The 27786-nt window shown below is 42.7% G+C and overlaps 1 protein-coding gene across 1 annotated transcript; it reads left to right on the top strand.

Annotated features, from left to right (window-relative positions):
- Window positions 1-657: 657 nt before the first annotated feature.
- On the top strand, window positions 658-27268 carry LOC147582361 (metastasis-associated protein MTA3-like). The gene is made up of 4 exons (XM_086700474.1): window positions 658-709; window positions 6865-6951; window positions 9681-9827; window positions 26576-27268. Exons 1-4 carry the CDS (start codon window positions 673-675, stop codon window positions 26599-26601), a joined length of 297 nt encoding a protein of 98 aa, XP_086556600.1. The 5' UTR covers window positions 658-672; the 3' UTR covers window positions 26602-27268.
- Window positions 27269-27786: the final 518 nt, after the last annotated feature.

Below are 27786 nucleotides of genomic sequence, written 5' to 3' on the forward strand. Positions count from 1 at the left end.
GTTTTGGCAACCCCATCACAGCCAGTGTCCTAGCCAGAGTTCATGGGGTGACAGACTGCATAAGAGTGAAGTGAAGAGCTAATGAGATAAATTCTCAGATGGTGCAGATCATAATCGTAACTTGGTGCTTAACAAGTTGATCCTTTTAGAGAAAATGTTTTTGGTTTTTTTGTTTGTTTTTTGGGTTTTTTTTTTATTATTAAAATAGCACCCTCTGGCCTTTATTTTCATTAAGAAAACTGTATTAAAACAGTAGAGTAAAAAGGGGAATCTTTGTATATCCATAAAGTATCACAGAGAAAATGTAAGAAGTAATAGTATCTGTGGGAAGGGAAACTGGGAGGCTAAGGCAAAGGTGTGGAAAGGAGACTTCCTCCTGTTTATCCTTTTATACGTTTTCACCTTTGAGCCCTGGGAGTACATTTCCTATTTTAAAAAACAATTTTAAAAACGTAAATATATAGTATGATCAACATGTTTAAAAATATATACATATGAGATCTATGGAGAGAGGATGATTTTTTATTTTTATTTTTTAAGTTTATTGATTTTGAAAGACAGAGAGTAAGCAGGGGAGGGGCAGAGAGAGAATCCCAAGCAAGCTCGCACTATCATCACAGAGCCTGATATGGGGTTGGAACTCATGAACTGTGAGATCATGAACAAAATTGGATGCTCAACCAACTGAGCCATCCAGGCACCCCAGAAGGTGATTTTTTAAAAAAAAACAAATTCCCCAAATATCTATTTGTTTAATAATACACTTAAAAAATTTTTTAATATTTATATTTGAGAGGGAGAGAGACCACGTGAGTGGGGGGAGGGGCAGAGAGAGTGACAGAATCCAAAGCAGACTCCAGGTTCTGAGTTGTCAGCACAGAGCGCAACTTGGGGCTCGAACTCACGAGCCATGAGATCATGACCTGAGCCAAAGTCGGGCACTTAACCAACTGAGCCACCCAGGTGCCCCAATGATACACCTTTATATGTAAATATATAGTAAGTCCATGACTTATTACTTACTAACATTTACTATTACTTATTACTAACGTTAATACACTAAATGCCTCAGCCAGTTCTACCACATAGATAGTGCTATTAAACATGGACTGGTAGACCAAAAACCAAAACGTTGCAGAAAGAGAAGTATTGTGTCCTTGACAAGATTTGCAGACCAACAGCATGGGTTGCCAAGTTTCAGACAGCCTGTCTCTTCTCCCCCTTGACACCCCATCCCACCCAGTAAGAAAGCCACAGTGTGATAATGGTGTTCCTCCTTTGTTATTGCCATCAGACATTACCACTGAGCTCCCCGATGATTTTATCAAAGATTCATAAAATCACCCAACACCTGATGAGCACAGGGTTACTACTTGAGATTCAGGATCCTCAGAAACTGAGGTTTCTATGAGCAGCATTCCATAGATAAAGCTAAAGTGCCAAGGGAAGTGGATCCAAGGAGTTGACCTGCCACCTTGGAGCTTGCGTGGGTGACTCACTGGTTTGTGACTTGAATGACCATCATTCCCTAGTATGACGCTCCTCGAGAGACCCCTGGAGCCACTTTTTTGTGTTTGAAGATGTTAATTCAACTTTGGAAGTATCCCAAGGGCCTGTATTCAGAAGCTTTTAATATATATTTTATGAGTTTTTTCCCTAGGGATTTCTCAGCAAAAGTTTATATATATAAAGTTGTGTGAAATTTTCAAATTCCAGTATTAGGAGAGAATAGTTTTGGTATTTGGGGTAGTTTATTTGTAATAAAAATTTATTTCTGAATGGATACTTTAAATTTTTCTAAAGATACAAAAGTGGTTACAGATCTTACTGTCATTCCCGTTTCTACCATCTTCAGAGTGTAAATGTTGTCATAGCATGTAAAGTATCCAGAGATATTCTGTGTATCTATACCAGTCTAAGGAGGTGTATTCTTTTTGTGTTTTAATACAGATGTTAATGTCCACATTGTTCTGCACCTGGCTTTTTTTAATTTTTAATTTTATTTTTAAATTAAAAATAAATTTTTTTATGTTTAAAAATTTAAACATGAGGGGTTCCTGGATGGCTCAGTCAGTTCAGCATCCAGCTTCGGCTCAAGGCATGCTCTCACGGTTCATTATGAGTTTGAGCCCCACATCGGGCTCTCTGCTGTCAGCGCAGAGCCCATTTCAGATCCTCTGTCTCCCTCTGTCTCTGCCTCTCCACTCCCCCATCTCAAAAATAAATAAACATTAAAAAAGAAAACAACTAGCTACAGCAAGCAGGGGAGAGGGGAAGAGGGAGGGGTGGGTAGAGAGAGAATCTCAGGCAGGCTCCATGCTCAGCACAGAGCCCTACAAGGGACTTGATCCCATGACCCTGGGATTGTGACCTGAGCCAAAATCAAGGGTCAACACTCAATAAACATAATCTGTTGTATGTTTATTTTAACCAGTTTTCTATTAAACAGATTTTTAGGTTATTTCCATTTATTTTCTGTTATGTAATGTTGCAACAAATATCCTTATGCAGATAGCATTTCATACTAATGTGTGAAATGTGCATGTAGGTTACAGGACAGACCTCTAAAAGTAGAACATCTGGGTCAAAGAACATGCATTTGAGATTTTAATAGTCACTACCCAGTAACCTTTAGAAAAACTATGATTTGAGCTCCCACCCACGATGTCCAGAGAATGCCTGTTTCTCTAGAACCTTGCCATCAGTGTTACTCATATTTGAAACCCTTGACTAGTTGACAGGTGACACGTAAGTTATATTAGTTTGCATTTCTCATTTTGAATGAGCTAGAAATATTTGCATATATTTGAAAACCATTTGTATTTCCTTTTCTGTCAACTGTTTTTGCCCCTGGCCTGTTTTCTATTAGAAGTCTTACTGACTTGTGAGAACTTTTATATTTTAAGGAAGTTAGCTCTTGATCTGTGATAAATGGTGCAAATATTTTCCTCCATTTTGCCTTTGACTTTGTTTATGATGAATTTGTCAAGCAGATTTTTTTTTTTAAACAGTTGAATTTATCATTTCTTTTAATGGCACCTAGGTTTTACGTCTTCTTTACAAAATGCCTGGGTGGCTCATTTGGTTAAGCATCTGACTCTTGATTTCAGCTCAGGTCATGATCTCACAGTTTGTGGTTTGAACCCCACCTAGGACTCTGCACTGACAGTGCGAGGCCTGCTTGGAATTCTTTCTCCCTCTCTCTCCACTTTCCCTGCTTGCTCACTGTCTCGAAAATAAATAAACATTAAGAAAGAAAGAAAAAGAAAGGAAAGAAAAAGAGAAAGAAAGAAAGAAAGAAAGAAAGAAAGAAAGAAAGAAAGAAAGAAAGAAAGAAAGAAAGAAAGAAAGAAAGAAAGAAAGAAAGAAAAGAAAGGGAAGGAAGGAAGGAAGGAAGGAAGGAAGGAAGGAAGGAAGGAAGGAAAGGAAGGAAGGAAAGGAAGGAAGGAAGGAAGGAAGGAAGGAAGGAAGGAAGGAAGGAAGGAAGGAAGGAAGGAAGGAAGAAAAAAGGAAAGATGCCTTTGCAGGATTGCCTAGGTTGCTCAGTTGGTTGGGTGTCAGACTCTTGATCTCAGCTCAGGTCTTGGTCTCTGGGTCATGAGTTCAAGCCCCATGTTGGGCTCCACACTGGGCAGGAAGCTTTCTTATAAATACATAAAAATAGAAATGCTTTTGCAATTCCTTTAAGAAAATTCTATGAGTGGTTTTATTTTGACAACAGTCTTGGAAGCCCATGTGAGATGTTTTTGTGAAGTTTAATTCAGTGTGTACTTTTTGTAGTTTTTCTGTTTTATTCCCTCCCCCAACCATCTCACTCACTCACACACACACACACACACACACACACACACACACACACACACACACACACACATTTCCAAAACATTATAGAAAAATGACCATGAGTTGCAATAAAAGCAATAGTGTTTTTCTAGGTTTACCTCAAGGAGATGCAACTCTAGGAAGCCAAAGAAATGTGCCTGTGTGCAACCAAGTGATTTGAGTGAGGAGCCCATGTTCTCCCTCTTTCTGGGCAAATTTTTATTCCTTCTGGGTTCTTTGGGCATCTCTCAGGCGGCTTGTTTTATCTGTGCACTTTTAACGCATCCTAATGAATGCTCTGTGTTTCAGTAGAGTTAGGTGAATAATTTGAGAGCCAGGACCAACTGACAAGTGGCACCACCGGCCTGCTCTTGAGTGCAGACCAAGATTCTGTTTAACCAACTCACGTGTGGACCCGATAATCCTATGTTTATGATCATTCCCTTGGGGCAGAAGGTATTTTTCCCATGCATATTCAGAGTGTATCACTGAAATGCGTGCAGTTGTGACGTCAAACAGTAACTAGGTAGTTTTAGCACTTTTGATCCTGATTTCCTCATCGTTGAGACTGAGAATTCTTGCCACCAACTACTTTCTTTTAAAACATACTGGTGATTAGCGATCCTTCTAAAGAGCTTTGATCCCCCACTCAGGTGCTCTGTAAATTGTCACTTGGCACATCACATCATTAATCCTACTGATTTAATGAGAAATTAAAAGCAGATTAGTTTAATTTCAAATGAAATATCTTTAGTACTGTGCTGGTGACCCCTTTGATAGGCTGTCCATTCTGTTGATTCTTGTCAAGGTGATAGTCCTTTGGGAGTCCAGAAGCTGCAGCCACATTGGCAGTTTTCCTTTGGGCCTTATCCACGGGAACAAAGTGTGAAGTTAGTCGTATTACTGGTAATACAACGATTGCCTTTGTCCAAAACACAGAGGAAGTACCAGTCTGATTCATTCAAGCTTTCTTTCCTTAATAAAAAACATAAAATTTTCTCTTGTCCTCATCCCAAGTCTAACTTGAAATTTGCGTGAATTAGCAATATTACGAAGGAATTACTTAGTATTAAATACTAGAGATTTGGCAGGTATTTGATCCCTGCAGGGTTTGTGCTGTTTTTTTTTTTTTTTAAATGTTTATTTATTTGGGGGGGGAGGGGCAGAGAGAGAGAGAGGAGGAGAGATTCTTAAGCAGGCTCCACACTCAGCACAAAGCCTGAAATAAAGCTTGATCCTATGAACCATGAGACCATGACCTGAGCCAAAATCAAGAGTCCAGTGCTTAACCGACTGAGCCACCCAGGCAACCCCCATGCTGCTTTTTAATGTTTATTTAGATTACTCTTCCAAAATATGCTTAGAATTTCTTCTTATCTTTTCACTACTGTTCAACAACAGGTGAAAATTTTCGTATCTTAATAATTTTCCTTCCAAAGGAAATCCACTGAGCCAGAAAAGAAATTGGATCATTTATAGTTATCCATGGTTGTATAATAATTAGCCAGTACTTGGGATACATATTCAGATTCCTATTACTTGAGGCTGTCTGCAATATGTGCTTTGTTTATTATAAATGGGTTTTTTTTTTTAATACTATTTTCCCACCTCTTTCTGTTTAATAGTTAAAATAGTTTCCTTGGTGGGGCACCTGTGTAGCTCAGTCAGTTAAGTGTCCAGCTTTGGCCCAGGTCATGATCTCACAGTTCTTGAGTTCAAGCCCTGCATTGGACTCTCTGCTGTCGGGATGGAGCCCACTTCAGATCCTCTGTCCCCTTCTCTCTCTGTCCTTCCCCTGCTCATGCTCTCTCTATCAAAAATAAATAAAAAACATTAAAAAAAATTGTAGTTTCCTTGGTGAGAGGGCTAGAGCTTATGAAAAAGTTAATTTTTAATTTTAAATGATTTGAGATTCCAGATTGAATTGCACATTTTAACACTAATAGTGCAGAATATTCCTATGGATGTCAAAAGCAATTTTCTGTAGGTACGCCTAAAAATGTGGTCTCAGCCACAGAAAACCTACAGAACATTTTTGTCAAGTATTTGAAGGTGGGGAAAAAGCATAAACGTAGCAAAATAATACTGCTAAAACTACCTTGTTAAGCTTTATGACAATACCTGCAAATTTAAAAAACATTTCAGTACCCTTTTTTTTTTTTTTTTTTTTTTTTGGTCCCTTCAAATTGTATTTTCGTACCTTAACTCTTTGGTGTGAGAGCAGTCATGTTCCACATCTACTCTGCCACCCTAATGACAGCTAATTACAACACAGAGAGTGTTTGTGTTGTATGCTTTATTTTTCTCCGTCAGAAATGTCTTCTGGTAGGGTATGAGGAACGTGATGTGAACTTTTATGAATGCTAATATCCATTCTCAGTATCGTAATGTTCTGACTAATGGATGACATACTCTGTCTACATACAGGGAACCTTTTGAATCTCAGCACTAGTGACATCACAGTAGGATATGAAGGATAAGAAAACCAGCAATAAAGCCAGTGACCCACTTTTACCCGCGTGAGGCTCTTACCTAATGGACTTGAGTTTAATCAAGAGAGATGAAGACTTCTCAGCGGAGCCTCACTCCCATAGGTCAAGGATGGCCAAGTGTGTTGCCTCTGTTAGCTGTCGTTTTTGTTTTCTACGCCAGATTCATCTTACATGAGGACTGGTTTCACATCATACTGCACAGAAGTTTTTCTACTGTATCGAAGCAATGCCATGGCTAGAAAGGAAGCATATTTTTACTATTTTGCCGATAGGCCCACACAGAAACAAAGTACATGTGTAAGATGTGTGTTAGCTATACTCCTGTGAGGCTTTAAAGTGAGGGTTCTCCAGGTAAATCCTTCATTCAGTAATTGGGAACCAGAACTAGAAACAGTTTTCTCAAACCCAAAGGAAACTATGCAGGAATCTGGTGGATATTTTGCATCGTCATCCACTTGCACCTTTTTTTTTTTTTTTTTTCTGCAGTATGTGTAGTATAGGTAGCGAAATCAGCCTCATTGGTTGTCTCCGTGTTTCCTTCTCTCCTCAGATGCAGACAGACATGCCGAACTATCTGGAAGCCCACTGAAAAGCAAAAGCACTAGGAAACCTTTGGCATGTATCATTGGGTACTTAGGTGGGTATTTTCTAACAGAGGGAAAATTTCAAACAACAATTTCGGTATCTTCTCAGTATTTGGCTACTCTAAATTGATGCACTTAAACTAAATCCAAGCCTTTCAAGTAGCTGAAATTGGATACTTTCCTATATATAGTCCATTTATTTTGTTTTAGAAACTTTTCTTTGTATTACCAAAACATATACACACAGCATATGCACACAGTTATGGATATGTTTACTGTTTCCCCAAAAAAATCATTAAATAAAAATGTATATTTATGGATATAAATACAGATGAAGCAAAAAGAGGAAAATAAGAATCACTAAATTTTTAGAGGATGAATATTCTTAATGTTTTGATTTAAATCCTTCCACTTGGCTTATTTTTTTTTAATGAGATAAAAGTGGTTTTAACCCACCTTAAAAAATATTTATGGTTTTAATGTACCAATTAAAGTTACTTTGAAAGGGAAACATTTGTATTGCTTTCTGGTTTTTATCATCTTATTTAACTTGGAAGTTGCCAAAGGTGATGGTTCCATATACATGTTGAAATAGCACAATTAAGAATAGTATTTGTAAAAATCAGTAGGCAGTCACCCTCTTTTTGTTTTTTGCGAGTGTTAAGGTAATTTACAAAATAATGGTTCCTAAAATGGTTCCTGGTATACATAGGAGCTATAATGGCATGTTTTTGTGCTTCTAATATTCTTGCTTTTTTTATTTTCTCAGTAAAAGTGAAAGAGGTACTCAGAGTTGCATTGAACCTTATTGCTCTGTCAGAAAGATACACAGTTATGAAGTGTTCAGACTCTAGACACGCCTTTAAAATTCAAAGTGTAGCCTTGAACTTGGTATATTATCTCGTCCTCATCAGCACATCCAAAAGTCAGAAGCTCACAGCTCCCTCTTTGATTTTACTTGGTCACCTTATTTCTTGTTTTATTTCTCAGAGCCTAAAGAGTTGCTTTGATAGCCCCCGAAAACATCACCTGGTTATCATAGGCAGGACCTAGTCATGGTGATCAAGTCCTCGAAGGTTGCTGTCTGTATTCCCTTGCAGGACGTAAGCCTACAAGCCCCTTCTCCCACCATGCAAGGAAAAGTCTCTGATCATAAGAAATAGAATTATTTCTAATATTTGCATATTTCTAATATGCAGCTAACATTGCATATTAGTTTTTCCACGGGTAATTGTGTGTTCCTCCTATGGGCAAACTGGTCTTTGTGCCTACTACATAAGCCCAAAGCCGTCCTCTTCTTACTAGCTGAAACACATCCCTACCTAACGTATTTCTGAGTTTTTACTACGTACAAGACACTATGCTAATTGATTTGGGGGAACACCAAGATGAGTAAGACTCTGCCCTCCAAAATCTTAGTTTAGTAGGGAAAGCACACAGGTAAGGACAATTAAGCAAATGATTAGCTCCTATAAAGGAATTACAGGCAATATTCATTGGACAGTTAGAAGAAGGAGGAGTGACTTCTGATGATGAGAGTTCCGGCAGCCTACGTGGAGAAAGCAGTATTTGATCTCAGCCTCGAATGATAAAGTAGTATTTAAATAGGTAGAACAGTAGGGAAAGAAAAATTTTTTTTTCCTTTCTGAGGCCAAGGGAACTTCATAAATAAAGGGTTCAGTGAGTCCAAAGGCAAGTTGTCTGGTCTGGAAGGAGTGTAGTGTGGAGGTTGTAATGAAAAGGTTGGCAAGCCTTCAATGCCACGGTGAAAAAAAATCAGCACTCCATTTTGGTTAGCCCTTGATCTGTTCCTGAATTTGGGCGAGTGTAGAGTTTTGACCAGACCAAGATATAGTACTTCTAACAATCCTAACCGTTTTCCTGAGTTTCAGGAAATGAGGCTGATATCCTGGCCCTCCCCTGGGAAGACAGGATGGCTTGTGCACACCTGGTGACTCAGAATCAGTAAGCAGGTTCAGCTTTGGACAAGAGGTGGTCCATATCAGTAACAGACTGAGATCCTCAAATCCAGTTCCTATAGGCTGCAATTTCTGTCCTCCTGCTTTATCCAAAATACGCAAGTAATTCTGGGTTATGTGGCCAACAACAACATACTTGATGTAAACACAGTATGCCACATGCACGTTATCGTTGTGTGATATATCCTCCATCAAAGCTTTTCTTCCACTACGTCTTGACTGTAGAATTTGGAGTTTGGTGTCAGGTTTCAGCTGTATCCACATGTTCTGGACTGGCCGTGATTAACCCTGGTCCTAAACCCTGGTTGCAGAGCCAGATGAGGAATCTTGTTTTTCAGAAATCTCTCACACCCCAGACATGCTGCATGCTATGTTTTTGTTTTGATAGAGCAGAGTTAGTTTTCTCTGTCAGGCTACTTCTCCAGATAATGTTTACATTTCTAAAACCTTGAAGAGTTGGCTGCCTTATTCCCTTAGTAAATCTGTGTTTCAGTGACCTTCTGAAGCGGCAGTGGCTTTCTGTTGGTGGTTTTTGTTGTTGTCGTTGTTGCTTGTACTCCCAACATGAAGCTCAGAGCTCCAGCTAGCAGAGGAAGAGGCAGCTCACTTTTGATAAGGAAAGCCATGGTAACAGCACTTGAAGCTGAATCATTATGGAGGTCCTTGGGAAAACAGGCTGGCTCATAAGGAACTGACTCTCAGCTCATTAAGAAGTAAGATGTGTGCCTATTAGGCAATGTAAGTGCACACAGAGATTTTTAATACCATGCTCTGAGTTGAGAAACCTTTTCTCCCCCTGCCAGAGATCCATCCTTCGAAGAAACCTAATGTCATTCGATCTACACCAAGCCTGCAAACCCCCACTACCAAGCGGATGCTAACCACCCCAAATCACACGTCTCTGAGCATTTTGGGGAAAAGGAACTACAGTCATCACAATGGCCTGGATGGTATGTAAGCCCAGGAATCCTGGGGGGGGGCGCTGGTCTGATAGGCCAGGGCCTCTCTGCCCTTGTCGGCTCTCAGCATGTCCCATGACAAATGCAAGACGTATAGCAAACAGGTTCTTCTACCCTCTAATTGAACTGAATGTGTGGTAAGGGGAGAAGAGGGAAGGCTGCCGCGTGCCACGGTGAGGACATTTTGCCAAGTGATATTCACCTCAGAAGGGGCCCTTTGCTCACATTCCCTGTGAGGAGACTTGTTTGGAGAGGAAGTCTGTATTTATCAGGTTGCCTCTGCTAGGCGATAATGTTCTTGCTGGGATGCATACTCACTGCTCATTTATGTTTTCTTGAGCAGAAGGGACGATTTCACCTTATGTCTGAGGCAGCCGTGCTCTCTGGGGGGAAGGGTTCTTCGGCATTCTGCGGATCATTTTGCATTTGGCATTTGTCCCCTACTTCTTTTACCTTATAAAATTTTTTTTAATTGCTCAAGAGTGCTACAAGTCATGACGGAGATTGCCTGGGTGATGTCTCAAATACAGAAATAATAATTTGTTCGAAATGGAAAAGCTGAGAAATATCACCTCTTATCCAAAGTACTTCTCTTGGGGCTTGGCCCTATAATGACTCTTCAGGTGGAATTGAATTATCCTCCCCATTTGGACCATCAGCACAAGCATAATAAATCATGCAGGCAGTATATACTGTTCATTTCAACAGTCCTGGAATTTGAAGCTGTCTTGATTGTTGAAACGTTGGTATTTATTTACGAGTAAAACTCTCTCCAGGCTTTTCATGTCTTCAGGGCTTCTAAATTCCTTCAATGACAGTAAATTATTTATAATGAGGCCCTAGAGCAGGGATGTGGAATAGACCTTCTAGTAATCGTTTCCTGTGGTTGTTTTCCTTCAGTATGACTTTCCGTGGTCACAGTGATGTCAAAATGAATAAAAAATCGAGGGTGAAGAGTTTAGTTTGCATTTATAGGATATCAATATGTTACAGATATGACTTTCAAGAACTTAGCTACACAGTAGTCTTGCAGGATACTTCTTCACTAACAAGGACACTGGCCATTTCTTCCACGATACGCCTGGTATCTGGATAGCAGAAGACTAAGGACGGGTTGTGTCCAAATGTGGAGATTGGATTTCTTTCCAGCTTTTGCTTGCCCACAGCCTGGGGCTTTTGGATTCAGGTTTAAATGGAATCAGGGATCTTTCTTTTCCACCTCATGACCTCTCTGGCCTCTCTAGGTGTATAGTCCTGTTGTTGAAAGCAGAAATTAAGTTCCAGTTCATTTGATACATACACATGCATGTACATCTACACTTTCTGGTAAGAAGACTCCTGTAATGACTACAGTTGGAATAACAGCTCTCTACTCTCTTTTTCCACTTGGGCCCAATGGTCACACTCACACTGGGCCCCAGTCCTAGCCCCGCATTGCAATTCACGTTGCTCTTTCCTTGTATCACAGCTACCTATATCTTTAGAATTTCTAAAAAATGCCACCTCATAGTGTTCCCTCTCTATGCCTGTTTGCCCCATTTCCTTCTGAAGATTGCTGCTGCAAGGTCATTGCTTCTCTGCTCCGAGCAGGAGGAATGGACAGGACATACAATGAATCCCTGGTGTTATGTTTTCGGAGACCTTCAGCCTTGTTTAGGGAAAGACACTCATCTCATTTTCTGGAAAGACCTAGCTGTTGAGACACCTTTATCCTTCCAGACCCTTTTGTCTTTGCTCTCCCGGCATGGTATGGAGAGGAAGGCTGGATGACATGTGCCGTACCTGTGTTATCTCATTTGATTCACGTGACAGAAGGTTCTATGGGGTCAGGGCATTTAACTGTTTTGCATAACATTGTATTTCTACTGCCTAGCACAGTGCCTGGAACTTAGTATGTGTTTAATCAATGTTGATTGAATAAACGAAAGTGATTGAGAAAAATGAGACCTAGAGAGAAGTAAATTAAATTTTCCAAAGTTACCAGGCACTGCATAAAGGGATTGGGATTCCTATTCAGGTGTGGCTGATTTCAGAGTTTGCTCTTAACCACGGTTATAAAAGAAGTTGTGGCTCTCAAACATTTGTCAGCAAAGTAGAAAACGCAGAAGTCGTTCTCGCTAACTTAACGTAAGAAGTCAATATTGCAGGTCTTGGAGGACAGAATAGGTGACGGAACATGGTGAGGGGCACAGGAAGCAGCCGCCATCCCTAGGGCTGGGAGAGCAAAAGCAAGCAGTTGCGGTTATCACATGCTAGAGGCTCGAGGAGGCCCGAGGAGCTGGAACTGAGGCCCCGAGGAAAGGCGCTGCTCTGCGGGTGCTGGCATCTCTCAAGTGTGATGAGGCTGGTTCTGGGAGCGTGAAGCAAAGCTGGGAACGGAGCAAACTGCACCTGCTACGGGGGGGCGGGGGGGGGGGGGGGGAGGCGGTGAGGCGGGAGCAGGACCCGGCAAGTGCCTTCTGTGGCTGCCAACCTTACAGCCTCCCTCTAGCACCCCCTACTGGTGTATCAGGGAGCCGGATGGCGAAGGAGAAGTATTTGCAGAGTCCCAGGCCCAGCGTCACTAAGCTGAATTTAAATGGATGGGTGTGGAGCTGAGAGACAAGTGTAAGGGAAACACACATTGTAGAAAATGTCCCCATTTTTGTACTCCCAGTGAAGCTTTTCGTTGGGATAAAGGGGTCTATTTCTTATTTCCTTGGGACATAGGATCCAGACTAACCTGAGCTTCCAAAGTGAACTCAAAGTACTAGGGGAAAAAAAAAATTAGGCCAATAGTGAGTTTTCATGAGATAGTCAATACCATCACTTGCTGGAATTGATGGATACAAACTCATGGAAAAGCCTCGCCCTGTGATCCAATAATAAAATCTGTTAGCATTGCTACTTAATTACCAGCATGCCAGACAGATGAGCACACCAAACAGGATGTTGGTGGACAGAACTAATTTAACTGGAAACAAAATCTGACTGTACTGACATATTCAGATATCTCAGCTTTAGGGCTTCCTGTCCCCTTCTCAGGGGCTTGCCCCCCTTTATTCACGCTCCACCTTCAGCTGGAAGTTCATGATGATGGATAAAGAGGCTCTGGATTCCTGCTGGTAGGAAGGATTTTACCTGACATTAAAAAAAAAAAAAAGGTGGGGGTGTGCCTGGATGGCTTAGTTAAGCGTCCAAATTCAGCTCAGGCCATGATTGTTGGGCTCTGTGCTGACAGCTCAGAGCCTGGAGCCTGCTTCAGATTCTATGTCTCCCTCTCTCTCTGCCCCACCCCTGCTTGTGCTCTGTCTCTCTCTGTCTCTCAAAAATGAATAAATGTTAAACAAAAATTTTTTTTATTTTTTTTTTTTATTAAAATTTTTTTTTTCAACGTTTATTTATTTTTGGGACAGGGAGAGACAGAGCATGAACGGGGGAGGGTCAGAGAGAGAGGGAGACAGAGAATCGGAAACAGGCTCCAGGCTCTGAGCCATCAGCCCAGAGCCTGACGCGGGGCTTGAACTCACGGACCGCAAGATCGTGACCTGGCTGAAGTCGGACGCTTAACCGACTGCGCCACCCAGGCGCCCCAACAAAAATTTTTTAAATGATGGGCAGCTTCTTATCATCTTCCTGAAAGTCACTGTCTTTCATCTGGCCCTGGCCTCTTAAAGGCACCGATGGTTGGAAATCAGACCTCTGTGTCTTCTGTTAAGCTTAACCCTTGGCACTGGGCCACACCCAGCCCTCTGTGACTCCCCTACTGGGACTTAAACTCCAAGGGTGAAAACGGAATCTGCATACGTAAGAAGCCTCATTATTTGGGGTCAGTAATGGCAGGAAGAATGAAATTTCAAAACATAGACTTACACGGCTCCTTACCACAGTCCTCTATACTCCAGTCTTTCCCGTCAGGCGGTGGGCCAGTAATGTGCCACCTGCCATCACATGCTTTCCAAATCCTATCTCCTTTGCTGACTTGCAGGTGCTTTGGTGACCTTTTTATTGCCAGCGAGCCAAGTACCTACCACATTTGGCTGACTTGGTTAATTCCACGTAGCTGGGAGTAGAGAAAGCCCTGAGATCAGTGGGGAGAGAAGAGCAATTACTGGAAAAAGCCTTTCCATGTGTGAGAGCCCAAAAGAGAGGGCAACAGGGCAGATGGGATTTCTCTGTGCCATGGAGGAAAACGTACCTCTAAGTGTTTGGAACCATCTAGGATTAACTGCTCACTTCTCTGATTACTTCCTGTGTGGCCTTGGGTGAATCACTCAGATTCTTGAAACCTGTTTTCTCCTCTGTAAAGTACAAATTTCATTTGCCTTAATGGTGTTGTGATAATGATTAAAGATATTGTGTCTACCTTATACCACTTGATCTGCCAAACTCTTTTTTTTTTAAGATTATTTTTTAACGTTTATTTATTTTTGAGACAATGTGAGAGACAGAGTGCAAGCGGCGGAGGGGCAGACAGAGGGAGACACAGAATCTGAAGCAGACTCCAGGCTCTGAGCTGTCAGCACAGAGCCAGGCACGGGGCTCGAACTCACGAACCGTTAGATCATGACCTGAGCCGAAGTCAGATGCTTAACTGATTGAGCCACCCAGGTGCCCCTGATCTTCCAAACTCTTTATGAGATAGTTGTTATAACATGCATTTTAAATTTTTTTTTTCAACGTTTTTTTATTTATTTTTTTTGGGACAGAGAGAGACAGAGCATGAACGGGGGAGGGGCAGAGAGAGAGGGAGACACAGAATCGGAAACAGGCTCCAGGCTCTGAGCCATCAGCCCAGAGCCTGACGCGGGGCTCGAACTCACGGACCGCGAGATCGTGACCTGGCTGAAGTCGGACGCTTAACCGACTGCGCCACCCAGGCGCCCCTAACATGCATTTTAATAATGAAAAACCCCAGGCTCAAAGAGGTTGAGGGATTTCGCTAAAGCCACACTGCTAACAAGTGGCAGAGATGAGATTTAAACTCCAATCTGGGGTTGTTTCCACTTGGTGTATAAGGACCAGGATTTGTGTGCTCAGTGCAACAAGTACCTGGGAGATGTTTATGTTTTCTGCATGTTGGAGATGGGTGTGTGTTTGTGAATATAGAGAGGAACATAGTAGGTGTTTTTCTGTACGTAGACTGTGAGGTATAAGCCATGATTGTCTGATCAAAGCTATCTCTCCATCTCCTGCCTCTGTGAGGCTTTTCTGCCCATAACATACCCCCTACATTTTCTGAAATGTAGGGCATAGGAACTATATTAGTGTCAGAGAGAGGGGAGAAAAAAGAAACAAGAGAAAATTCACAGAATCACCTAAAGGTGAAATGTGTTTAAATTAAATTATAGGGTACACCCAACATTGACTCTGACTCATGGTAGGTATTCATTAAGTGCTCAGATTCTATCCCCCCACCCTTTTTAGAAGAGCTATTTTGAAAATTGTTAAGATATCAACCAAAGTTTTTGTAGTCATATGTGGATTGTATATAAATAAAATGTCAACACATTTATTTACATTTATTTCTGACATAAACATAGGATTTCCAAAAAAATGACTCATGGGTTTGCTTGGAAGTAAATGGGTGTGTTCCAAAGTATATTTGCACATTAGAAGGGCCCAGTATCTATAAAGAGAAATTGCCTTTGATTAAGCTATTTAAAGGAGTATTAAAGACAGGAAATCAGATTGATAAAGAGGGCTCATTTAGCCTCGTGTAGGCTCCTGCAGCTAGAGACCCTACAGCAGAGGGGATGGAATATCACCATCCTGAGACAGTGGAATCTTTTTCAGAATGAGGGCTGAGTCAGAAAACACTCCAGGGAGGAGAGAGAGGGGCTGACCCCTCTCTCCTGACCCCTAAGAAGATGCCCTGGCCCTCCCTGCCCCAGGGAGCAGATCTTTTATTCTGCTGCACAGGGACAGGCTTCTGGCTGCTATGTCTCTGTCTTTATCAAATGGGGACCCTAGAGAACAACTTCTGTTTTGTAGTGATATGACCGAGGGGACATCAATTGGAGGTGTGCTCTTGTCATCTTTTTTCTGAGATGATACAGCTTTTGTCCCAGGGGTACTACTGAAGCCGGATTCAGTGTGTCGGGTATACCAAAGCCAATAGGCTCAGGAGAGAGGTGAGTTATCAGTGGGACGGAGTCAGGGCATCTGAGCCAAGGAAATTGATGAATGGTACAATAAACTCCTCTTTAATCTGCTCTCTTCTGGCTTATTTCCCCTGGGGTCTGTGAATACAGTGCAGATCCAGGTTTTTTTCCTTATTTGTTTTCCACATTGAGTAATGTCATTTCTCTAAGTCCCCTATGAAGAGGGTATCCAGTGTGGATGCCTCTAAGTACAATATTATGATCTAGGGTGTGAAGACTGTCCTTTGGACGACTTGTTTCTGACTCAGTGATTCAACAGCTCCAGCTGTTTGCATCCCAACTCTGGGAAATGGGGGGTGGGAGGTCCACTGTACCAGTGAGAGCAGGGAGAGCACTCTGAGAATGCTTCTGCTGTCTTCACAAATCCCAACAAAAATAGACTGCCAGCAACAGCTGATGGCATTCCTAGGCACACTTGGGCCCAGGCCACCTTCTGTCAACATTTTTATATCATTTCAAGAGACTTCATGTTTTTTTTTTTATTTTCCAAAATAGTGTTTATGGAAGAACATCAAGTGCCCCTGGATTTGCCTCTGATCTCCTTGTCTCAGGATGTAATGTTACAACCTGGTTTAATAGATAAAAGTGACTTTGAATTTTTTTTTTCAGTATTTTCCAATGGATCATTATGGCCCCAGGGTTTATTGAATGTCAAGTAATTATAGCAGAGTACCTAATATATCTAGAGAGTTTCGGGACATGGAAGCATTATCTGAGGGGAGTGGATGCTGTAGGGTGGCATTGTAGAGAAAGACCCAAGTACATTAGGCATGAGTAATTAACAACTTGGTGTTTTGGAATATTCTGGAAGGATGTCAAATCGGCCACCCTGGGACCATTCCTGAGTTTACTAATATTAGTTTCTTCCAGAGAATACTTTTATCCTATTCCTGAGGGAAATACTAGTGTGTGAGCCTGTCGGAAGTCTATACTTGATACCCTCTCAGCAATATGGAGATCTTAGAAGAGTGACAGAAGTCCATGGTAGTTACTCAAGGGTCCTCAGGTCTCAGGGGCAGCTCTGGCCTCCTCAGTCAATCTCTGTTTGCCTGCAAGGGTCATTACAGGAAACCTTTTTTTTTTTTAATTTTTTTTTTTTAACGTTTATTTATTTTTGAGACAGAGAGAGACAGAGCATGAATGGGGGAGGGTCAGAGAGAGAGGGAGACACAGAATCGGAAGCAGCCTCCAGGCTCTGAGCTGTCAGCACAGAGCCCGACGCGGGGCTCGAACTCACAGACCGTGAGATCATGACCTGAGCCGAAGTCGGACGCTTAACCGACTGAGCCACCCAGGCGCCCCAACAGGAAACCTTTTTAACCAACCTGTCCCAGTGTATTCCCATTCTCAATGACATGTAGAGGATGAGTCTCTAAGAAAGGGAACCCCTGACTTGGGAGCTAAGTCCTGGTTTTTTTGTGGGGAAAGGTAGATGCTTGGGAAAGGAAAGTGAGGGAGACAGCAGAAGGGGATTAGGTCCCTGAGAAACAACTCTTCCTTAGAGTAAGTGTGACCCATCCATCAAAAGAGCAGACACAGATGTCTGAGAAAGGCATTAGGACATCAGTATTAGATCTTGATACCCCGAGGAAGTAAATCAACTCCTGAAATCAACTGATTTAGGTATCCTCCTGAGCATTCTCTTTGGGTCCCAGGATGGAAGTGAGGAGTGTTCTGAATCTGCGGGGGGGCCCCCCAGGGCCATGGAAATGGAAGGATTTGTCACAGCCCAGTTGATTTGGAGACCTCCCCCTGGGTTCATTTTAAGCTTCCCAACCTTGCTCTTTATTATTTTCTTTTCCTGTTTCCTGTTTTCCCTTCCAGATGACTGAGTACTCTTTAAGCTCAGAAAACATCTGAGTTATAATTTATGCATTTTTCTCCCTCAACCAAATATTTATTTTTATCAACAATTATTTACATATAAATGAATATGAAAAGCAATTAATGTAAAACTGAGGAGCAAGCTTGAAGGCAACTTTGTTAAACGGAGGTGCCTGAAGAAGATAATCTGAGAAGACTGTTTCCATGACAGTCTAACTACAGCTTCGCTGAGTGACAACAAGGAGCCCCTTTCCAGGGCAGCCGGGGAGCAAGGCCAAGAGTGAGTTCTGGGGAAACAAGGCTGACCACATTTAAGGTATCTGGAACTGTAAAGTCAGCAGAAGAAAGGGTCAAGATATTGGACATTAGACCTGTACTGGTCCTCCGATTTTCCTTTGTCTCTCCAGTTTTCTTTCTCTGTGTCTTTTTGCTCTATTTTCTGGGAGACTTTCTCAAATTTACATTCCAACCAGATTTGTCTATTTCTCCCTTTATTCTGTCAATTTTTGCCTTAGTATTTTGAAATTCTGTTATTGATGATATATATAATTAGAATTTTTGGTCTTTTGTACCTTTTTATCACTGTGAAATGATTCTTATATATATTCTTATAGATATACATATATATGTATATATATATGTACATATATATGTTATAGACTTTTTTTTTTTTTAAAGAGAGAGCATGAGTAGGGAGAGGGGCAGAGGGAGAGAGAGAGAGAGAGAGAGAGAAATCTTAAACAGGCTCCACGCTTAGCACAGAGCCCAGTGCAGGGTTGTATCCCACAATCCTTGGATCATGACCCGAGCTGAAATCAAGAGTGGGACACTTAACTGAGCCAGCTAGGTGCCCCTCAACTGCACATTTACAACTGCACTGTATATTTAAAATATACAACTTGAGGGGTGCCTATGTGACTCAGTCGATTAAGCATCCAACTCTTGATTTCAGCTCAGATCCTGATCTCATGTTTGTGAGACTGAGCCCCACTGACAGCCATAGTGTCAGCATGGAGTCCACTTGGGAGTCTCTCTCTCTCCCCTTCTCTCTTTGCTCCTCCCCTGCTTGCACACACTCTCTCTCTCAAGATAAATAAACAAACTTTAAAAAAATAAATAACGGGGCGCCTGGGTGGCTCAGTCGGTTGAGTGTCCGACTTTGGCTCGGGTCATGATCTTGTGGTTCACGAGTTCGAGCCCCGCATCGGGCTCTGTGCTGACAGCTTGGAGTCTGGAGCCTGCTTCAGATTCTGTGTCTCCCTCTCTCTCTGACCCTCCCCCCATTCATGCTCTGTCTCTCTCTGCCTCAAAAATAAATAAACGTCAAAAAAAATTTTTTTTAAATGAATAACAATAAATGTACAACTTGGTAAGTTTAACATATGTATACCCCAGGAAATACCACAATCCCTTATCCATCCATTATATACTTAATAAACTTATCCATCACCCTCAACAACTTTTTTGTACCCCTTTATAATCTACTCTCCCACCCACCCCATCTCCCCACATCATCTCAGGTGACCACTGATCCACTTTTTGTCACCACAGACTATATTTTTTAGAATTTTATATAAATGGAGTCATACAGTATGTATTGTTTGTCAGTTTCAGTATTTTTTTTTTTTAGAGATCTTCAAATTCATTGATTCTTCTGCAGTATGTTTTTAAATTTTTTTAACGTTTAATTATTATTCAAAGACAGAGAGAGTCAGAACAGGAGCAGGGGAGGGGCAGACACAGAATCTGACACAGGCTCCAGGCTCTGAGCTGTCAGCACGGAGCCCGAAGCGGGCTCGAACTCACAAACTGCAAGATCATGACCTGAGCTGAAGTCAGACGCTTAACCGACTGAGCCACCCAGGTGCCCCTGCAGTATATTTTTTAAAGTAAACTCTATACCCAACATGCAGCTGGAACTCATGACCCAGAGATCAAGTCATATGCTCAACTGACTGAGCCAAGCACACGTCCCTCTTCTACAGTATTGGATCTGCTATTATCCCATCTAACAAATTATTCATTTCAGATTTTGTATTTTTCAGTTTTAGAATTTCCTTTTAGTTTTTTTATATTTCTCCTAAAATACACCATCTTGTTACCCATTACGTTCATCTTTTTTTTAATGTTTATTTATTCATTTATTTATTTATTTTAATTTAATTTTTTAAATTTACATACAAATTAGTTAGCATATAGTGCAACAATGATTTCAGGAGTAGATTCCTTAATGCCCCTTACCCATTTAGCCCATCCCCCCTCCCATAACCCCGCCAGTAACCCTCTGTTTGTTCTCCATATTTAAGAGTCTCTTATGTTTTGTCCCCCTCCCTGTTTTTATATTATTTTTGCTTCCCTTCCTTATATTCATCTGTTCTGTGTCTTAAAGTCCTCATATGAGTGAAGTCATATGATATTTGTCTTTCTCTGACTAATTTCGCTTAGCATAATACCCTCTAGTTCCATCCATGTAGTTGCAAATGGCAAGATTTCATTCTTTTTGATTGCTGAGTAATACTCCATTGTGTGTGTGTGTGTGTGTGTGTGTGTGTGTGTGTGTGTGTGTGTGTGTGTGTATCTTCTTTATCCATTCATCCATCAATGCACATTTGGGCTCTTTCCATACTTTGGCTATTGTTGATAGTGCTGCTATAAACATGGGGGTGCATGTGTCCCTTCAGAACAGCACACCTGTATCCCTTGGATAAATACTTAGTAGTGCCATTGCTGTGTCTAGGGTAGTTCTATTTTTAATTTTTTGAGGAACCTCCATACTGTTTTCCAGAGTGGCTGCACCAGCTTGCATTCCCACCAACAATGCAAAAAAGATCCTCTTTTCCCGCATCCTCACCAACATCTGTTGTTGCCTGAGTTGTTAATGTTAGCCATTGTGACAGGTGTAAGGTGGTTCTCATTGTGGTTTTGATTTGTATTTCCATGATGATGAGTGATGTTGAGCATTTTTTCATGTGTCGGTTGGCCATCTGGATGTCTTCTTTGGAGAAATGTCTATTCATGTCTTTTGCCCACTCATTCACTGGTTTGTTTTTTGGGTGTTGAGTTTGATAAGTTCTTTATAGATTTTGGATACTAACCCTTTATCTGATATGTCGTTTGCAAATATCTTCTCCCATTCTGTTGGTTGCCTTTTAGTTTTGCTGATTGTTTCCTTCGCTGTGCAGAAGCTTTTTATTTTGATGAAGTCCCAGTAGTTCATTTTTGCTTTTGTTTCCCTTGCCTCCGGAGACGTGTTGAGTAAGAAGTTGCTGTGGCCAAGGTCAAAGAGGGGTTTGCCTGCTTTCTCCTTGAGGATTTTGATGGCTTCCTGTCTCACATTTAGGTCTTTCATCCATTTGAGTTTATTTTTGTGTATGGTGTAAGAAATTGGTCCAGGTTCATTCTGCAGGTCGCTGTACATTCATCTTTTTTTTTATAGATTATTTTTCTCTTTGTTTTTGGCTAAAGATTATTTATTTATTTATTTTGAGAGAGAGAGAGAGTGTGCACACACAAACATGAGAGAGAGAGAGGGAGAGAGAGAATCCCAAGCAGGCTCCGTGCTATCAGCACAGAGCTCAATGAGAGGCTCAAACCCACCATGAGATTATGACCTGAACCAAAACTAAGATCCAGACACTTAACCAACCAAGCCACCCAGGTGTCCCTATAGATTCTTTAACAAACTTATAGAGAATATTTTCTTTTTTTATGGTTTTAAATAATTATCTATTAAAATTTTTTTCAATATCTATTTATTTTTGAGAGAGAGAAAGAGTCTGAGCAGGGGTGGGCAGAAGGAGAGGGAGACACAGAATCCAAAGCAGGCTTCAGGCTCTGAGCTGTCTGCACAGAGCCTGATGTGGGGCTCGAACTCACAAACCATGAGATCATGACCTAAGTGGAAGCTGGACACTTAGCCAAATGAGCCACCCAAGTGTCCAACAATCATCTATTTTTTTATGTTTTTTTTTAAAGTTTTAAAAATGTATTTTGAGAGAAAGAGAGAGCAGGGGAAGGGCAGAAAGGGAGAGAGGATCCCAAGCAGACTCCTCCCTGTCAGCTCAGAGCCTGAGGCGGGGCTCAAACTCTTAAACTGTGAGATCATGAACTGAGCTGAAATCCAGAGTCAGATGCTTAACTGACTGAGCCACCCAAGTGCCCCTATAGTGAATATTTTATATCCATATCTGCTAATTCTAACATCTGAATCATTCATTAATCATTTTCTACTAACTGTATTTTCTTTTGGTGGGTTGATCAGGCTATTAGTTTTTAATGAATACTGGTCAGTGTGGATGATAAGTTTTAGAGACTCCGGATTCTGTTATTTTCCACTACAGAGTGTTGCGTTTTGTTCTAGCAAGCAATTAAATTGGCAGGTCACTTTGATTCTATGCAGTCTGGTTTGTTTGTTTGTTTATATTATTATTTTTTTTTAAATATAATTGTCAAATTTGTTTCCATACAACACCCAGTGCTCATCCCAAAAAATGCCCTCCTCAATGCCCATCACCCACTTTCCCCTCTCCCCCACCCCCCATCAACCCTCAGTTTGTTGTCAGTATCCAAGAGTCTCTTCTGGTTTTATGCAGGCTTGGTTTAAAGCTTTAATAGGGGGCGCCTGGGTGGCGCAGTCGGTTAAGCGGCCGACTTCAGCCAGGTCACAATCTCGCGGTCCGTGAGAGTTCGAGCCCCGCGTCAGGCTCTGGGCCGATGGCTCAGAGCCTGGAGCCTGTTTCCGATTCTGTGTCTCCCTCTCTCTCTGCCCCTCCCCCGTTCATGCTCTGTCTCTCTCTGTCCCAAAAATAAATAAATAAACATTGGGGAAAAAAAATTAAAAAAAAAAAAAAGCTTTAATAGGTCTGGTCTATTTCAGTTTTGCTCTGAGTTCCGTGAGATTTCAACGGAAAGACCAAGTTGTTTGCACAGCCCTTCCCACTTGTCAGAACTTGAACTCCAAACTCTGTCTTCCCAGTACTAGACAGCTGCTGAGGTTGCTGCTCAGCCTTTGTTAGCCTTCCAGCTGATGTTTCCATCTGGGCTTCTTAGGGTCCCACCTCATAATTGCATAGTTCCAGAATCAGCTAATGATTTGAGGGGGATTTGTATGTAGATGTGGCAGCTTCCCTTTTCCTTGTCCTCTTCCTTTCCAGGACCTCCTCCTGTATTTCCAGCTGTATTGGCAGCCTCAAACTCTGAACTCTCCCTGATTGTTCAGCCCGCTTAGATTGCAGTTTTCTGCTTGAGCCATTTCCCTTTTGTACTGGAAAATGTGCCCACAAAGGAAAAGCCAGTTAAGGGTGGATCTCCCCTAATCTCACTTTGTTTTTTTCAAGGATCATATGCCCTCCAGTTTTTGCCTGATTTTTGGTTGCTCTCCAGAATCTTCAAGGAGTTTTTTTTTTAAATATTTTATCCAAAGTTTGTTACTATTATTGGCTGGAGGGTTAATCTAATACAAATTAGCCCACCATTATAGAATGCAGAATTCTTCAATCTTTCTGTAGGTTCCCTGCCAGCTCCCCTTGGCTCTCTCATGTTTGTTTGCTTGTTTATTTTTTTGATAGCATACTGTTTGTGTTTCATGGATACTGTATCTTTTTTTACTCCTCTGAGGATATTTATAGCATTTTCTGTTTTTTAAGTTTTCTTCTCCATGAATAGTCTGTTTCTTCCAATTTTAATTCTTCTCTTTGTTCTTTGTTTTGGCCTCTGACGTTTATGTTGCAGGTTTTTCCCTGGTGACCTGTGGTTGTCTACGAATGTTTAAGAGTAGGGGAATAGAATCAGATTGAAAGCTCTGTGCTCTGCTTATGGGGGGAGATTGTAGTACACTTCCCAGTATGGTGATCAGGCTGGACTGTTTGTTCGGTGACTCAAGTGCCACTATCTCATAGGCTGGTCTCATAGGCTGGTCACATTTCCCAGAGAAGATTCTTCCTATCTATCTTAGCCCATTTGGGCTGCTATAACAAAATACTGTGGATGGATCACCTTCAAATAACATAAATGTAGTTCTCACAGTTCTAGAGGCTGGGAAGTCCAAGATCAGGGTGCTGACATGGTTGAGTTCTGATGAAAGCCCTTTTCTAGGTATCAGACTGCTGACTCTTCTCTGTGTCCTCACATGGTAGAAGGGGCTAGGGAGCTCTGTGGGGTCTCTTTTATAAGAGGCTTAATCCCACCCATGAGGATTACGCCCTCTGAGCACTTCCCGAAGGTTACCCCTCCCAATACCATCACATTGGGCATTAGGATTTCAAGATAGGAATTTTGTGGGGGCACAAATGCCATACCATAGAACAGTCTCTCCCCCCAAAGTTGAAGGTTTAGCTGCATGCTTTCTGGGAAGGCTGGAGGTCTCACCACCAGTAGGCGTATGTTCACTTGATTCCTCAGGTTTGGAGTAGCCAGCCCTGCCCTCAACTGTGCTTGTTGCCTACTGTCCCCTAGGACTGAGACCCTCTGTCGGGTCCTCTTCAGAGGATACACACTCAGACTTGTGGGAGGCAGGCAGTTGCGTAGGGGTATGGAGTCAGGAGGGCTTCTCGGGGTCCAGCTGCTTCTCAAACAGCCTTCAACTAATCTCCCTGCTTCAATATCTCTCCCTCACTGCCAGAGGTCTCTAGTGTTAATTCCTGAGCCACTTGTGGGCCCTTCAGACAAATCGGGTTCTTGGCTTTCCACACTGCCAGCTTCAGGTTTGGCTTTCTTGAGTGCATAATCTGTTATCACTCGTTTATCTGCTTTCCAGCCTCCAAAGTTCTGATGGTGGCTTCTCCTCTGGGTTACAGAAGGGATGGAAATGAACTCAGAATCCAGCAGCTGGAAACCTTCAAGAAGGTTGCTTTCATTGCATTGGTTAGAGTGTAGAATCTCCAAGTCCGTGGACATGAAGTACTTCTGAATAGTTTAAACCGAGAGGGAAATGTTTGTAAAAAAACAAGTGCTTATGAATCAGGGTTAGTATAGACAGAAGTAGCAAATGTAGATTAATGCTTCTGAGAATGTATTTATAAGCAAAAAGGGGAAATGATTTGGGCTATATCATCTAGGAAGGAGACCTGAGAAGGAGTGTCCATTTTGTCCTGGAGCTCTGTGCTGTGCTGGGGCCTCTGTGTCTGGGCCCCGCATATGGCTCTTGTTCCTTGCTTCAAGGAAATGCGGTGGGACTCAGGAAGCTCTAAGCGCGGGGCAGTGAAGTGATAGCCTTGCAAGGGCAGATGGTAAGCACTGGGATTCTTCAGCCAGGAATGCAGAGAGGTGACATATCTCAAAACCACGGCCAGCGTGAAGAAGCCAGGTGTGAACCTAGATGCCAGAGGGTTGCTTTTGAAACTGAAGCAGGTAAGTTTGGTACAAATAAAAGAAAGCACAGTTCACCAAGGCAGGTCAGAAACTTGGGAAACTATTACAAGTGGCTCTTCTTGCAGATGGCTTAATTCCACAGGGGCTGGACCAAAAAATGAATGACAGAGCACCCCCCCCTCACCCCTGCAAAAAGAGAGAGAGAAAGAGAGAAAGAGAGACAGAGATTTTTCTAAGAAATATCAGAGGCTCTGACACATACATAACCCTTCACTTAGACACTGAAGAGGACAGTATGCTCTTACTGGGATGGATGGAAAATGGGGCAGCTTGGTGTAGTAGGGAAATCTTGACCTGTATTAAGAAGATCTGGGTTCAAATCCTCAACTTACTCACTGTATGACCTCGAGCAAGTTCCCACCCTTTCTGATGCTCACAAGGTTCTGATGAAAGTTAAATCATGCAGTTATATATCCCATAGTAAGTTCAATAAGGCAAATGTTAGCCTGAGTCCTAAACTCAATTATCTGGGTTTTTATTTAACACATATTTGCCAAGCCCTATCAACTACCAGGCTGTGTACATATATCTCCCCTATTCTAGAAAGGCTCATGAAGTGAAGGCGCAGCTCTGCTCCATCCTGCAGACCTTCCTCAGGATGGCGGGAGGCTGTGAAGGTGAGCGTCCCTTGTCCTCTCCTGGTTGCAGAGTGGCATGTGATGGGAGAGCATGTCTGAGCACTTCCTTGGCTGGGGCACCTGGTCCCATCTCAGCAAACAACCCCCAGTGCCCTCCCAGCCACTTTCCTAATAACCAAGCAAAAGGTTTCACAACCTTGTGAGTGATACCAGATGATGATGATGTGGTTTACAGGCCACTTCTGCTTTTCGTTTACTTGTTTCTGTTGAGAGTCTCTAGATAACCCACCCTGGGAAGGAGAGTTAAAGGTTTTGGGGGGAAGCAGAGGGGGTGGGAAGGAAGGGTCGCTATGACACTGTGGGTGTTTGGGGTTCACTCCCCTCCTGTAGGAAAATGTGTTCCTAGCCTCTGAGTGCCCACATCACCGTGATGAATTATGGTGACTTCAGATCACGCTGTGTCTCCTCCAGGCTAATTGTGCTCCCCACTCCTCAGTATCTGCTCAGAGACGTTCCGCGATGTCGGTTTGATAAGCCCATCAGCACCTGCCTGGTATGCTGTATGCCTTGGCCGTGACCACCAAACCCGCCCATCCAAAACCCAGCTTTTAAGATACTTCAGTGTCATTCACATATTTTCTTGGCCTCAATTGGACTTCCCTCCAGCCTTAAACTACCCTGTGAGCTTTTATGTGAATTAATGCCAGACCGCCTTTCCTTGAAGTCTGTGACACTGTTGGTGGGAAGGCTGATTCTGTCCTTGCTCGCGCCTGGCCTCCTCCATCAGAACTCTTTTAACTTTGACCCTGTCTCTCTCCTTCCCCAGAATTCACATGCTGCGTGTCGGACTGAGCTATCCCTGTTTCATCCTATAAGCCAAGACTCGCTACACTGTCCTGCTGATGTTCACAGTCGTGCCTGGGAAGGAGGCAGCCCCATTTCCAGTACATCTCAGTGGCAGACAGACACATGTGCCCCCTGGAGACTCGGTGGGGCAGGGGAAGAAACTGTGGGAGTACACGTCCCCAAAGCTGCATCTCCATGTGTGAATCCGTGTCACCTCGCTTTCCTCTCAGAGACCTCACTGTCCCACGGCGGGACCTGCCTGAAAATTGAGGGGACGAGGGAGCCCCTGCACCTCCTCCTTCTCTAGCCCTCTGCTCCTAGGCCCAGCGGCTCCTCGGGCAGCGGGGCTGCTGAGAGCTCAGATCTGCAGCTGCCCTGCATGTGTCCGCTCAGCCCTGTTGTAGGCACCACGATGGTGTACAGGAGGGACATGGCATCTTTCTGAATGGATTTTTCTTAAGAAATGTGCCAGTGTTTATGCCGTTCATGATATCCCCCCATCCTTGCCGTTACTGTCACTTGGCTTTCTCTCAATAGGCTTCATCTTTATATTTTTTAACGGGGAAATTTTGCTCCCACCCCTGCATTCTATATTCGGCTCCCCCTCCTCCACCCTTCCTAGGTACAGAATTATGAGATTCTGACAGAAAAATAAGAAAATCGTTTTTGGTAAGCCTGTGAGCTCTTCATATCATGTGTTCTATTGTCAGAGAGAGGCTGGTGTCCTGCTTGGTTCTCCCTGGTCTCAGCTCCAGCAAGAGCAGGTGTTTAAACGGAGTCGAGCGTGTATATCACTGTGACAAGCCATTCGCGTACTGCCCTGTTCCCTTACAGCCCAGCCAGCCTCCAAGGACTTGCAGCCAGGTTGGTCCTTCCACGAGTCACAAATCACCCAGGTTTGTTTTAAGCAGACGGAATCTGTTTGGCCTACGAGGGTGAAGTGAGAGATCTGTGTGTGCAGGTGAGTGTGTATGTATGACCACGAGCCCCCCACCTTTCTGGCCCAGACAGTTCTGTGAACACATGTGCCTAGGCCCCGGGAGATGTGCCTGTGACCCGGTTTTCGCTGGCTTGGGCTCTTCTGTCTGCCCTCAGCACCAGCCCTCGCTGGCACGGCAGGCTGGCCATTCTGCGGCTCTGTGCACACAGCTGCAGGGGCAGGAATAGCTTAGTGCCCCACACCCCCCCAGG

This window comes from Puma concolor, chromosome A3 (assembly GCF_028749965.1).
Source record: "Puma concolor isolate L17-30 chromosome A3, mPumCon1.1.hap2, whole genome shotgun sequence".
NCBI lineage: Eukaryota > Metazoa > Chordata > Mammalia > Carnivora > Felidae > Puma > Puma concolor.

Excerpts from the sequence above, each read along its gene's own strand:
- LOC147582361 (XM_086700474.1), top strand. The coding sequence starts at position 673 with ATGCTCAACCAACTGAGCCATCCAGGCACCCCAGAAG. Across the intron at positions 710-6,864 it reads CCATCCAGGCACCCCAGAAG|ATGCAGACAGACATGCCGAA; the intron begins GTGATTTTTTAA and ends TTCTCTCCTCAG. Across the intron at positions 6,952-9,680 it reads ATGTATCATTGGGTACTTAG|AGATCCATCCTTCGAAGAAA; the intron begins GTGGGTATTTTC and ends TCCCCCTGCCAG.